General features: G+C 45.0%; 1 protein-coding gene across 1 annotated transcript in view; it reads right to left on the bottom strand.

Moving 5' to 3' along the window:
• ANTXR1 (ANTXR cell adhesion molecule 1) overlaps positions 1 to 13,990 on the bottom strand; it is a 124,258-nt gene that overhangs the window by 46,036 nt on the left and 64,232 nt on the right. The window contains exon 13 of the mRNA XM_077304932.1: positions 1,241 to 1,336. Within this exon, the coding sequence (XP_077161047.1) occupies positions 1,241 to 1,336 (96 nt within the window). The remainder of the gene's footprint in view (positions 1 to 1,240; positions 1,337 to 13,990) is intronic.

The following is a 13,990-nucleotide window of genomic DNA, read 5'->3' as shown; positions in this document are numbered from 1 at the left end:
GTTTGGCCACAGGTTAAAATGGGATGAACAAAACCCTCTTTCAAACCACCTCCAATCTTTCCTTTACAGCCTAAACTATAAACCTAAAGCTGTAGGAAGGGGGGACAGGAGGGCTGCCACCCTTTCATCTCCCTTTTTATGGTCAGTGGCCCTTTACTGGAACAAGTAGCACAGCAATACCTCATTGAATCATACAATGTTTAATAATTTTAATTTTAATTATTAAAATGTTAATTATCTCACAATGTTCATTATTAAACCCATGATTTAATCAAATGGGCATTACAGCTCCTTAAACAGCAATTTCCCTTTTCAGAATAGATGTGACCAATAAACCCATGTAATATCTTTCTATTAAACTACTTGTTCTGATTTAGGTAGAGGAGATTTTCCTTTAGAATTCGTCACATTGCTTTTTTGCTGTGTCCAAGATCATCTCCCCACCAATATGCATTTTTTTTAACTGAAGGCAGACCTGACTGAAGCTGATTTAAACACACATTTCTGTCTTCACAAAAAAAAATTGGATGGGCTGTCCAAATACACCCGTGGCAGACAGGCAGAACAGACGTAGCACTGGCCAGCTTTGGAAGAACCAGGTGTGCCTTGTGGGTGGGACGGAGCAGGACGGGAGTAGAAGACTTTCCCCACAAGAGATGGGGAAGATATAAATAGCAATTGTGTGGTAAAGATCATTCATCAACAAGCATCTTCACGTGGAACTATCTAAAGCAGGGGTAGTCAAACTGCGGCCCTCCAGATGTCCATGGACTACAATCCCCATGAGCCTCTGCCAGCAAATGCTGGCAGGGGCTCATGGGAATTGTAGTCCATGGACATCTGGAGGGCCGCAAATGCTGGCAGGGGCTCATGGGAATTGTAGTCCATGGACATCTGGAGGGCCGCAGTTTGACTACCCCTGATCTAAAGAAACAGATGAGCAGAGGAAGGGATTGGTGCCTGGAAGGGAGAAGGTCAAGGAGGGAGCAGAACATCCTACAGCCTGATGATTAAAGATGATACAGGCCAGATACTGCTTGACCAGCTGGGATTATGTATTGTAGGGAGCAAACCATCTTTGGCCTCAACCACACAAGTGGGCACTTCAGATGGATGGTAAGGAAAGCCTATGGAGTGGAATGGGTATGCTTTCTTTCATCTTGAGGTACTGGTGGTGAGACACTCATGGAGGTGCCAGCACAATCACTAGCAAAGTGTGAGCCGGGTGAAAAAGACTTACCACAGTGCAGCACAGAGGCCAGAACCACCACAGGAGAGCCAGCGCCAGCAGGAGGAAAAGAATCAGCAAGGCAATTGCCAGAATTGTCCCATCAGACTGAAAGACAAAAGCAGAACAGGGCATGTCCAAGGAAGCAAATTCCATCTGGAATCCCCACTCACCTGCATTGCTGAAATTCTAAAAAAAGAAATGCAGCTCCCTTGTTCTGTTCTTGCCACAATAGACACTAGTAGAATTGCAGTGGCTAACAATGAAATGCAAAATGGAGCGACAACCATCTAAACTCACTAACTTCGATGGATTTTAAAGACTGCAGTCCTGTTTAATATTGTACTAGAAGTATGTGAGCTCAGAAGTCCACAGTTCGTCTCAAGACAGCAACAAACCTGCATAGGTCCACTAGTCCACGTAATTTGGCATCATCTACCTGGGATGGCCACAGCTCTCTAGGTTCTAAGGCAGAGAAACATCTTTCCCAGCATCTGTCCCTGAAGACTTTTCACTCAAGAGGTCACAGCTCCAACTTGGCAGCCTTAGACAAGCCACCTTATCTCAGCCTAATCCCAATCCACAAGAGGAGTTCAATAATCTCCTTTTAGATGGGAACAGACAATTGGGGTTGAGGAAACTGGAAGCAATAGCTCCGAGGCATGACTGCTTTTTGTTTGCCCATAAATACATTACTTCTTGTCCTGCTAGCTTTTCTCAGCAAGCAAGTCTTGAAACTGTACAAAAACCATCTACAACCCTGACAAACCTGTATGAGCAGAGGCAAAAGTGGGATAAATCTACATCATGCTTCCAAACTACCCTCAATTATGTCTCCGTGCGAAGTCTGACTGGCCCTTCAACTTAGTTGGAAGATTCCAGGGCTGTCATCCTGCAGGATTGCTGGCAGCAAGCTGAGCCCCAGTGGAAACACTGTAAGGGAAGCTGAGCACAGGGCCAGCCAGCTGTGAGGACACATATATGCCCACCCATCACCGCCTCCTGCATCACGACCAGCTGGGTCCCACCCAAGCCAAGGGGCAGGCCCATTAGCTTGGACCAGGCAAGCAGCAGCACAGGAGAAGGCCTACACTCACCATCAAGACTATTGGGCACAGTTTATTTGGGGGCCATTTTAATCCCCAGGGTTATTGTAAAGCTAAATGACACAACACGTTTAGAACACACTGAAAACTCCACAGATTTATGAAAATGCTTATTAAATTATGTTTCCACATCTGTTCTTTTGGGTCACATGTCAATATCATTGCTGGCATGCTGTGTAAATGACTAAGGATCCAAAAGCTGAAGGTATGCAACCACGCAGAGCTCAGAACAGAGACCATGACAGGCTTGAAAGGCCAGGGTGGGCAGGCCTCGGGGCAGCCCCCACCAACAAAACCTCGTTTTCACTCATCAGCCTGAGAAGCCAAGCTTCCCCAGGGCCGGTCCTTCATTACACGTCACCTCGCAGTAGGAACCATCATGCTAACAATGTTGCTAAGTCAGTCAAATGCTCTTAAAATGAATTCTTTTTTGAGCAGCTTCCAAATGTAATCTCAGGTATGGACCATTAGCTTCTAGAGACCATCTAATATCTCTCAGCCATTCCTTGCTGGTGTCCTCAGGTTTTTGGGATCAGCTAGCAAGCAAAATTAGGTTTGGCAGGAGTTCAGAGAAAAGGATTTGGGTTTAAAGAGCCAGACAGTTAAAAAAAGACAAAAGAAGACAAAACAAAACCAACCAACCAAGCCCCCTTTAACCACATAACATATGTGGATTACCTCTCGTGTAATTGCTGCACGAATCCTGGAACACATGAGGTTTGCAGGCACTTTCACATATGCATGTATAGATTAATCCACATTTTGAGACTGGTGGGTGATGACAGGAGTCATGAACGCACGAAACAGCCTCAAACCGAGCCAGACCACTAGTCCATTGACAATTCTGACTTTCAGAGGCTTCTCAGCATCAAGCCAAGGTTGCTCCCACACAATGAGTAGCAATTACCACTACCCCCCTCCTCCTCAGCTGCCCGAACCCTCATTTATGGAGGCAGACCTAGAAGCCTGCCTGCCAGCTCATTATAGGGGATGGCTGTCTTGGCGAGGTAAAATCCTTCCTTCCCTTTTAAGGGGCCTCCCTCCCCCTTCAGTCCCACAGCAGAGATACCACCAGCCGAGAGCCTTCACATCAGTTGAAGCTGCCTCAACTACCAGACCTGGGGCAAGGCTACCTGCTGGGAGGCCCTGCCTCCCTGCTGCCCATCAGCTGGTTGATAGGGAGGGATTTTTGTTGACACAAACTTCTCTTGTTCTCCATGATATTTTTTTACCTTTAACAAAGCCTCTGTGGGTTTTATTTTCATCTGCAAACTTCTTTCAGCAACAAATCTGGGAAGCAAATGTTGTTAACCTGCCAAGATTCTTTCTCCCTACTAACCCTCTCTTTTTGTCCTCTAAGCTAAGCACCTACAGCTCCTTGAGTCTTTATTTGTGTGTGTGTATCTTTATAATTTATCATCCTGGTAGGTTTCATCTAACCAGTTTCCAACTTAGCAATATTCGTCTGGCTATACGGTGCCCAGAACTGCATATAGGAAAAGCTTCAAGTTAGAGGCTAGGAACATATTCGCCCTTTGCAACATTCCTCATACAGAGAGCCAGAGATATATGGCCTGGTTACCTTCTGGAATACTGTACTCATGCAGTGCTTTACTTACAAAAACAGAATGTGATCTTGGAAAGGAGCCAGACGTTCTACAATTGCTTTCAATTAGGTGCAGATTGTGCTCCAAAAACGTGAAACATCAGCAGGAAACCTTAACTCTAGCTTTGAAAAGATCCTGCTCATTAATAAATGTCTAAAGTCTTGTAACTACTAAAGAAAAAAATTAAAAAGCTTTTTCTATTGCCTTTTAAAAAATCCTGTTATTTTTAGATATGCTTTCGGAATGTTTAGAAATGGCCTCTCTGCAATACTGTGCCACATCTGCTTAGGCTGCAAGGCATCTCCAGTTGCCAGATGTTTTAAAGAATCTCAGTGCAGCAGAATGAATTTGGGATTATGCCAAGCCTTGAAGTCCGCACTACATCAATGCTGCTTAACAAAGGCAGTTTTGCCTGAATAAATAACTCACAGGCTGCATTCAGATGTTTCATTTACATGCATTTAAATTATATGTCTGAATAAAAACAAAAACTCAAGTATTTAGCAATATATCACCTGCAAAATCACAGGAAGGAAATCTGACTCACTGTTCTACATTTTGAAAAGCATAACCATTTGTACTTATTTCAGCTAGGAGTCTCAACTGATTTTAAGAATTTTTTGATCATTAATCATCTATCTTTTCAACGTCTGGTCACCAAGTCAATTACATCTGTATATTACCTCTATGTCAATTATTATAGGAATTAGGAACCAAGCCCGCTGCATTCAGGAATACAACGGGCACTAGATTACGGGGGTGGAGTGGAAGAACTATGGGGGTGGCCTCCCTCTCCCTTCAGGACCTGGAAAGGCTGCAGGCAGCTGTTAGGGAATTCACTGGCAGGGGCAGCTTTCACATGGCAGGGATTTGCAGCCTCCAAGCCTCAGAGGGAAGTAGAAGGAGGAGGGGGTGGTCAGGAGTGGGGGACGGAAGGCAACTGGCTGACCACTGGACAGACAGGCAAGCCAGTTGGAAGAAGAGGCATTCAGGGTCAGGACAGCTGCTCTGAGTGGGTGTTAAGCGCTGAGTGGTAATTAAGCCATGAGACACATTCCTCCTCCAAGGCCTTACCAGAAATATATTATGTGAAACAGATATTTCTGAGATAGAAGTTTAGCAGTGCTCAAATTCATTCTTAGAAGGAAAGTCCCCCTTTATTATGGTTGCTGTTATCTTTACTTAAAGAAACAAAATATTCTCAAAAGGCTAGTTAATTCCTTAAACTAAGATTGGCCTCATTAATCTACGGCTGCATTCACACTTCAGTGGATTTTGTACTACTGCAGTGTTATAGCAGTTATTTACAAACAGATCATCCTGTGTAGACAAATGACGGCAACAACACAAGCCACAACACAACAGCCAACAATGTGTGGATACAGCCAACGAATGGCTTACAGTGCTATTCTAAGCAGAGTTACAGTTTTCTAACCCATTAACTTCCGAGAACCTAGGAAGTGGGAACTCTGTTTAGGATTGCCTTGCCAGTTAATTAACGTACTTATTAAACCAATTTAAGCTTGACACCTTAATGTAAAGGTCATTCAGTTTTATAGATATGATGACCTATTTGCATAAATGAAAATGTATACAATCTAATTAAAGAAAACGTCTCAAAGTTCCCAGTCCACCAAGCTAATGTTATTTGGCTGTAACCCAGCTGAGAGCTGCAACTGAACTGACGGCTCCCCCTGCAATTATATGGATTCGAATACTTCTCCAGAGAGTCTAATCAAGTCATACAGAGTGGGGGAAAAATCACAGCAGATTGACATAAGCACTGTGAACTTCCATAGTTTTTTATCCCCACCACCAAATTTGAAAGCATCAGATTCTACCGTTCTGTGCTTTGTGCAGGGCGCAACGCACCATCAGTGCAGTCCATGTGCCTGAACATTAGTTATAATTGTAATTATCACTGGTCTTAGAAGGCACATACTGATAGACTACCCCCTCCCCATGTCCCCTTCACCATAATTTATTTATTTATATAAATACTATTTTGATCTGTTTTTAACCCTGACTGTTCAGAAGCTGAAGCTGCATGGTGCAGTGGTTTGATTGTCTGAGAAGGATCTGTGAAAACCAGGTTCAATTCTCTATTCTGCCATGTGTCACAAGGTCTGCCTAATCATCCACACTGGTTTGTTGTCATGAGGATAAAATAGAAGCGGAAAGAATGATATTGTTAATTGATCTGGGTCTCCCCACAAGGGAGAAAAGCTGGATATAATAAACATATGAATGAATAAAGAGATCCATCAATAAAAACAACATCAGTAATGGATTCTATCTGTCATAAGAGCTGCAGCTGGGTGCAAATCACCCAAATCACACACTCTTTCCTCGATGCTATTTAACATCTATAGATGTCCCCTTGCCCAGCTGATCCAGAGTTTTGAGATGCATTGCTATCGGCACGATGATGACACCCAGCTATTTGGTTGGTCAGGTGTCTGGAGGCCGTGGTGGAGTGGCTCAAGCAGAGTCGGCATCTGTTAATGCAAATAAAGCTGCCCAAAGGACTGACCTGCATACTGTCTGATGCGGCCATTCTAACTGGCCAAACAGTAGGCTGGACTAAAAATACATATGGATTTCACTCACTGATACTTTGCAACGCACACACAATGACTAGAGCAGATTTGTCTCCTGCCTCTTGGGCTTTTTACAAAAACCTTACAGTAAAAAAAGATAATTCACATTAACTGTAACTCTGTGGCACATTTCATAGAAAAGGAGGTTTCTGGCCAATGTTTTTTTTTTAAAAAAACAAAACCAAAAACTGCAGAAGCAAGTCAACTGTGTCCTGGAAATCTGCTTTTCTCTGCCAAAGAACCCCAAAAGGCCAAAAGCTTTTGCTTATAGCGTTGTTGCCAGCTGGAGAACAATGAAAACAACCCTTGGCAGACACCAAGGAACATAAATTAACTTTCTTAATAGGAAACCTTGTAGGCTACACGTTGGAGACATTTCCCAGTTGCCTTTTCAATGACTGTGTCTAAAAAGAATGACGTTTACAATCAAGTATATAAAACGAATGACAGACTCCTACATGCTGGTAGTACTGGTGTGTTTCCCCATCACTGAAATCCAGGTTGCAATACTGAACTTTGTGGGGTTGAAAGGCCATCCAAAGAGACATATGGCCCAGTGCCTTCGTATGACCAGGAAGCCTGTTGACTTCCAGATCTATCAAGGAAAAAAGATTGGAAGATACAGGTTGAGAATGTCCTAGGGCTGCATTTATACCATCACACATACAGTCTTTTATCATGCCAGAGACCTTGGAGCACACGCAGCACGGAATTGTGCAGCACAGGTGGCAATGTGACTCTCTCTAGTGCTGCTCATTGGACACCAAGAGGGGATTCTGCCAGACTTCCCTAGTCACTCCCATGGTAGGGCGGAGTAGAAAGGATTTGTTTTGAATTCCACCCTAATGTTGCCCTGTGGAACCGACAGATGCTGATCACCCCAACATGCAGCTGTACCTGCCCAAGGGCAATCCTGATGTTAATCCTGAACCACAAAAGGGTAGCCCTATGAATGAACCACAAAAGGGTAGCCCTATGAATGAACCACAAAAGGGTAGCCCTATGAATGAACCACAAAAGAGTAGCCCTATGAATGAACCACAAAAGGGTAGCCCTATGAATGAACCACAAAAGAGTAGCCCTATGAATGAACCACAAAAGGGTAGCCCTATGAATGAACCACAAAAGAGTAGCCCTATGAATGAACCACAAAAGGGTAGCCCTATGAATGAAACAACATTCCAGCGGCAACTTGAAGACTAAAAGCATTTGTTTCATTATAAGCCTTCCTGAGTCACATGCACATCACTTCGTCAGATATTTGTTTTACAAGGACAGCCTGCTTAGGGTGACGCTGGACTTCGAGGATCTTGCAGCATTTCGTGTATGCCTAAATCTGTGCCAACAAATGAAAATACAACCTCAAGTGGGTGTTTTGAAGCAGGAAGCAGAGGATAACTAGCACATGTTGGTCATCAGAAGCAAATCTGCAAAGCTTAGGTCTGAGAGCTGCCTTCACATCCTAAAAAGAAAGGGCCTGGGGGCAGGGGTGGAAGGGAAGTTTCAGTAAGACAATCTCTGCACAAGAGGAGCCTCCCACGTTGGTGTTTGCCTCCCCAAGAGTAGATCCAAATTTCAAGCTCCCTTACCCAACGTTCTCTGAATTCTCCATTTCAGCAAAGCTTTTTTTTTTCTTTTTGGATTGCAACTTGCGATTTCTAAGTGAGGAAATCCAGAATTCGAATGTTTTCCCACCATGCTGCCATTCTGTGGCATCATGGAGTGTGTTCACCCACCTACTGCCCTCTCACCCCCACCCAGTTGTTCCTGAGATATCCATTTAAAAATACCCTTAATCTTAATTATGTTAGGACACAATTCTTTCCCTTTAATATAAAGCAACATTATAATGTATTGCGGTGAGGCCGCATTTTTTGTGTGGAGCTGGGCAATGTAGCTAGGTATCAGTGAAGATTCTTCTTAAAAAATGCTCCCGCTTGGGACGGTGAAATGCTTTCCTGACGTCGGGGGGCCACGGATGACTGCCCCCCTCTGGCCACCCTCTTCTTCCCACATTCCCCTTCTGACTGCATTCTCTCCACAAATGGAGCAGCTTCATTACTACATGAGCTTTTCTAAAAATGAAAGTGTGTTGAGAGGTAGCTTCCCTCCCCAGTTGTCCCCTTCTTCCCTTACCAGCTAAACTATCTCCCCAAGAAGAGCAGCTCCTGTGGGCTTGCCACACCTGGTAGAGCCCAAAGGAACTGCTCTGCTAGGGGAAACAGTTCAGCTGGTAGGGGAACAAGTGGGTGGCCAGGGGAGGGAAGTTATGCTGCAACCCATTTTTGCTAAAACAAAAAAGCTTGCTTTGAAATGGGGCCACTCTGCTTGGGGAGAGAACGCAGCCAGGAAGGGAAGAAGGTGGCAGCTGAGAGAGGAGAGTCATCTCCACATCAGTCTTTTGGGCTGGCAGTGCCTGGCAAGGAAGAGACAGACAAGGCAGGATCCGCCTCCTTCCCTCCCTGCCTACCACTGCCCAAGTTCCTTCTCAAGGATGACTGGGTAGGAATGTGGGACACAGGAGACTTTCTCCCACCAGAGTCCCTAACAGTGGTGGGTTCTTTACTGATGAACCTGGCTAGACCCCACTCCAGCCTGCAGGGCAGTAGCTGCCTTCGTTTTGTAAGGCTCCTGGCTATACTCTCTCCCCAAGCCTAGTGGCCCCACTACAAAGTGAGTGTTTAAGAAAGTACCCTGCAGCATTGTGTGTGTGTGTGTGTGTGTGTGTAGAATAAACCTATTAATCCCCGTTAATGATGAGATGCATGATGAAGGTGGTGTGGATCAGCATGTCTGACCCTAGCTTAAAAGCTCCATTGAGGAAGGCATGTCGTAAATTGGAAAAATAAAACGGGGCTTCAACTTGATGTTAAAATGATTTAAGCCTGTACTGAGGACATGGTCTGGGTGAATTTTAACTCACTGGTTCTCTTATTTTAAAGAATGTACACACAAAAGCCATTCTACGGGGCTTCCCTGGGGCAGATTTCCCTGCAGCACAGAATATCTAGCATTCATTTTATCATATGCATTCGGGGTTCTTTTTTAATATAACAGAATCAACTTGGTCTAATAAAAAGGAAATTAAAACTCATAGACTGTCTCTTGGATTCAGATTCCAGCAACTTTTTTACTGGTTTCTAGAAAAGCAGCCAAACTTGCTAGAATAGAATCTCATAAAATACCTGCTTTATCTGAGCCATAATATAATGTATGGAATCCAATATGTACACGTAGAAAACAGCACACACCTACGGCCAAACTACATGTTCACAACACATGCAAGTCTGCCAGGAGCACTCACAAGCATACTGCACAAGTCATAGTCCCGCTGTATTCTTCATGGGTCAGACCAGCCTTTCTCAACTTTTTTACCATTGAGAAACCCCCGAAACATTCTTCAGGCTCCAAGAAACCCCAGAAGTGGTGCAACCGTGCAGAATGTGTTTGGGAAACACAGCTCTGTACATGCGCACCTTGGGCTCTTTGCCTTCTCACCCACTACAGCCCCCCCCCCATTGGCCATTTTTTTGGGGGAGATCAACATGACCATATATGGTCATATCACCCAATAAATGTTTAACACATTTCAGAAGTAAGAGTTCCAGGGCTGTCAAGAAACGCCAGGGTTTCATGAAACCCTGGTTGAGAAAGCCTGGGTTGGACCACTCTTAGAGTACTGTGGGCAGTTCTGGAGGCCTCCCTTCAAAAATGATGTGGACAAAATTGAGTAAGTGCAGAGGAGAGCAACAAGCAACAAGGATGATCAAAAGCCTGGGGACCAAGCCCTATGAAGAAAGGCTGAGGGACTTGGGAATGTTCAGCCTGGAGAAGAAGAAGCGGAGAAGCGACACGATTGCTCTCTTTAAGTATCTGAAAGGTTGTCACTTGGAGGAGGGCAGGGAAAGGTTCCTGTTGCCAGCATAGGACCCACAGTAATGGGTTTAAACTATGTGCAGAACGGTACCAGCTAGGTATCGGAAGGGGGGGGGGATTTCATAGATCAGAGTAGTTCAGCAATGCAACAGGATATCTAAGGAGGTGGCAAGCTCCCCCTCACTGGCAGTCTACAGGCAGTGGCTAGGCAGATATTTTCCTGCTCCAAACTGCCATCAGGGGTCATTATTTGCTCTGTTTGGGGTCCCTGTGTACACCGTCCCTCCATGCCATGCTTCCAATATGAATCCTTTTTAATGGCATATCCACCAGGAATTCAGAGCTGCAGTACAGCTGCAAGTCTCTGCGGCAAATATGCATACATTGTAACATGTAGTTTGGCCCATAGAAAGCTGAACATCAGAGAGCAGCATTGTAACCGCATCTTCTTTTGACTAGCCTACCCTGTCATAACAATTGCCTGACCAGTAGAAGAGCATGACACAGACAGAATAGAAGAAGGCACAAGAAGTTCAATGAAAAATCTAACCCAACGAACCAGGGCTTAAGCATTTTTGAAAATGTGCAAATTGCAGTGGAAGGCAGCTGCACAGTGGGAAATGAAGGGGTGGCCTCAAGGCCTTCAGGAGACCCCAAATACCTTTAGCATTTTAAATGTGTGAACAAGCAAATGGGCACTCTTGTGTCTGAGGGACAGCCTTTCTGAATACTGTGGTCAGCCAACACCAACTGTCTGAGGGTCCCTAGCCCCAAGGAGATATGCTTGGCCCCTCATCTGACGGAACAAACTCCTGAGAGATCAGGGTTCTGATGGAGCTGCCTAAGTTCTGCAGGGCCTGCAAGACAGAGCTCTTCCAACGGGATTATGGCTGAGGCCAGCAGAAAGTACACCTAAAATAGCCTCCCTCTACCCTCTTTTGTCTGTTCTGGACCTATTTTCCATCGACTTAATTGGGTGCCCCTTAGTTCCCATATTATGGGACAGCAAAACAAACCTCTCTCTATCCACTTTGGGCTTTGACTTCTTCTAGGCATGCCCTTTGAGAGCCAAGCCCATAGGAATGACCAATTCACAGTAACAAGGCTCCAAGCAGGCAATTGTATTTTTTAATAATCTTTTAATACTGGCTGCCTTATGCCTCCAGGCTGGAGGGAAAGGCGGGCTAAACTATTCAATAGTTGAATACATAGAAGCCAAAAGCCAAGAGATTTTTCAGAATTCTGCCAGCTACTGTTGGCTCCTTGGTCCTTTGGCTCAGTACACTGAAAGAGAATGGAAAAAACACACGTAACTCCCTTAAGGATCTATTTGGCCTGCCTGGGCACACTCAGCCTCCCTCCTCTTTTTGTACTGCTCAGAGCCAGAGATCTCACTTTTGCTGCTATCTCTGAAGTCACATCATGAACAGGAGTCTTCACAATGCTCACCTGCCAGCAGTTACTAATGGCCAGGTTCATGCTCTCGCCAGGCAGGTGGGGGTATGTGCAAGAGCAAAATTCCTGGCCCACCTCCAGGCCACATGCCTCTAAGCAACAGTTTTCCGTCCTAGGCAGATGGATTTTCTGCTCTTAAATTTAATACTTTTGTGGGCGTGCCATAAAGCAGCATCCAGCCAGGTTTCCTGTGACACGTTTTCATTCCTCAAATTTCCAAGAAGCCAATTTGGTTTTAAGCTGAATCGAGTACAGAGGCAGGAGAGGGAAAGACATGGTTTCAGATCCTGGTTTAAAATAAGGATATAGTGGATTCTGAAGAGAAGAGATACCTTTCTGGAGATACAGATTTTTGTGCAGAGGGTGCCAGAGTTCATTGGCACATACAACTGGTGGCAGAGTGGTGAAGACCAGCCTCAATCTGGACAATCCTGAATCAGTGAAATAAGTTGGTCTTTCCACCTCCCAAGTCTTGGTTGGCTGCATGTCTAGAAGGAAATCCATCCCAATACTTGCTTCCGGGTTCCTCTCACTGAAGGAGAAGGCTGCCAGTTGGAGAAAGACTTCAAAAATATAAGCCAAGGCACCTGGCTTAGATCTCAGAACCAAGCTGGAAGGGGGGGGGAAGGAGAGGGCCATGACTAGGGTAGGAAAGATCCTCTAGAATCTGAAAACTTAGACCTAGAAGAAAGATTAACGGAGGCCAAGAGGTGAGGTTTGGCACCAGCACAGAAACTCAGTCGGGACTTCTGCTGCCCTCATGGGTATCCTGTCTCTCCTTCCAAGTAGTCCCACCTGTTTTCCTTAGAATGCAGTTGTATTTTCCTACATCATGCTGTTCTCCTCGCCCATTCTGGCAATATTCCCAACAGAGAGGAAATAAAAATAAATTCTTAAACCACCAACCCCTATTGGCTTATTTAAACCAAGGCTCTAAAATAGCTGGATGGCTTTTTTTAAATACACAGACTTTAACTAATGCACCAAAATTCAGCCAGGGGCCAAAGAAAGTTCTTATTTATACATCATAATTTTTCCTAAAACAATCCAAGCATCGAGATCACTGAAGGCCCTTGGTTACAAAATAAACCTCACCCCCTACCCACTTTTATTTGAATACACACATTTTATTCATTTTTTAACTTGTTTTGCCAGACAGGACTTGCTTATCTTTTATCCTGAGAGGTACATGACACAGGAGGACTGTTTGTGAAGCAACAGGGGGCCAGAAATGCAACTTAAAACTTGAGTTGTATGGGCAAATATTTTCCCAGTTTGGCTCACTGTTGAAAAGCATCTTCAAGGCACTCGCTGAAAATAGAGCTCCTACCAAAGAGTTTCTCAACTCCTCTATACGTGTGCAAGCATGACAGCAGCCAGAATCTTAGCCAGGGGTGGCGGTGGTAGCCATCAGGGGTTGGCATTGGTAGGCATGACACTTCAGCAGGGGACTCGCTGTCCAAAGATTGAACCCCTTTGTCCTTAGAGCACAGCAAGCAAGAGACAGAGTAAGCAGTGATAAGGAGGGGGAGCAATAGCTGCTCTCTCACTTGCCTGCCAGCAGGGGAGGCACTGGGATGTGTATGTTCAATGTGCTCCACAGCCAAGATGATCAAAAGCCAGAGCCCTTATTGACCATGACTACATTGTTCCCCTGGACCAATCGTCATGGCTGAAGAGGTTCTGGCTCCTGTGCTAAAGCAACTGGCAGGCAAATGTTCCAGTAGAACTCTAAAGGGCTCTTTTCTTTTGTGCAGGGAGGCAAGTGAGACAAGAGAATCCTGTGCCATTTTCAAGCTGCGTTAGCTGGAAGGAACTGTGCTGTGAGTTGGGAGTGACAGGAGACAATAAGCAGTCACCATGCCTTTATGAAGAAGAATAAAAACTGGTATTTTGTACCCCATTTTTTACTACCCATTCCTTTTCCTCATGGGGAATTCAGCTACCACAAGGGCCTATGTCAGGCCAAGACTGTATGGCAGCAAAGAGTCAGGCCAGGATGGCCTGACTCCTCCACACCCTTGCCTGACCTATGGCATCCTGGAAGGGACAAAAACTGCCCCAGGTGGCTCCGCGGCACTACGCAACACCAAGGAACTGCTTGGGGTATTTTCTTAT

Source organism: Paroedura picta, chromosome 12 (assembly GCF_049243985.1).
Source record: "Paroedura picta isolate Pp20150507F chromosome 12, Ppicta_v3.0, whole genome shotgun sequence".
Taxonomy (NCBI): Eukaryota; Metazoa; Chordata; class Lepidosauria; order Squamata; family Gekkonidae; genus Paroedura; species Paroedura picta.
This window is presented reverse-complemented; position numbering and strand designations above follow the sequence as displayed.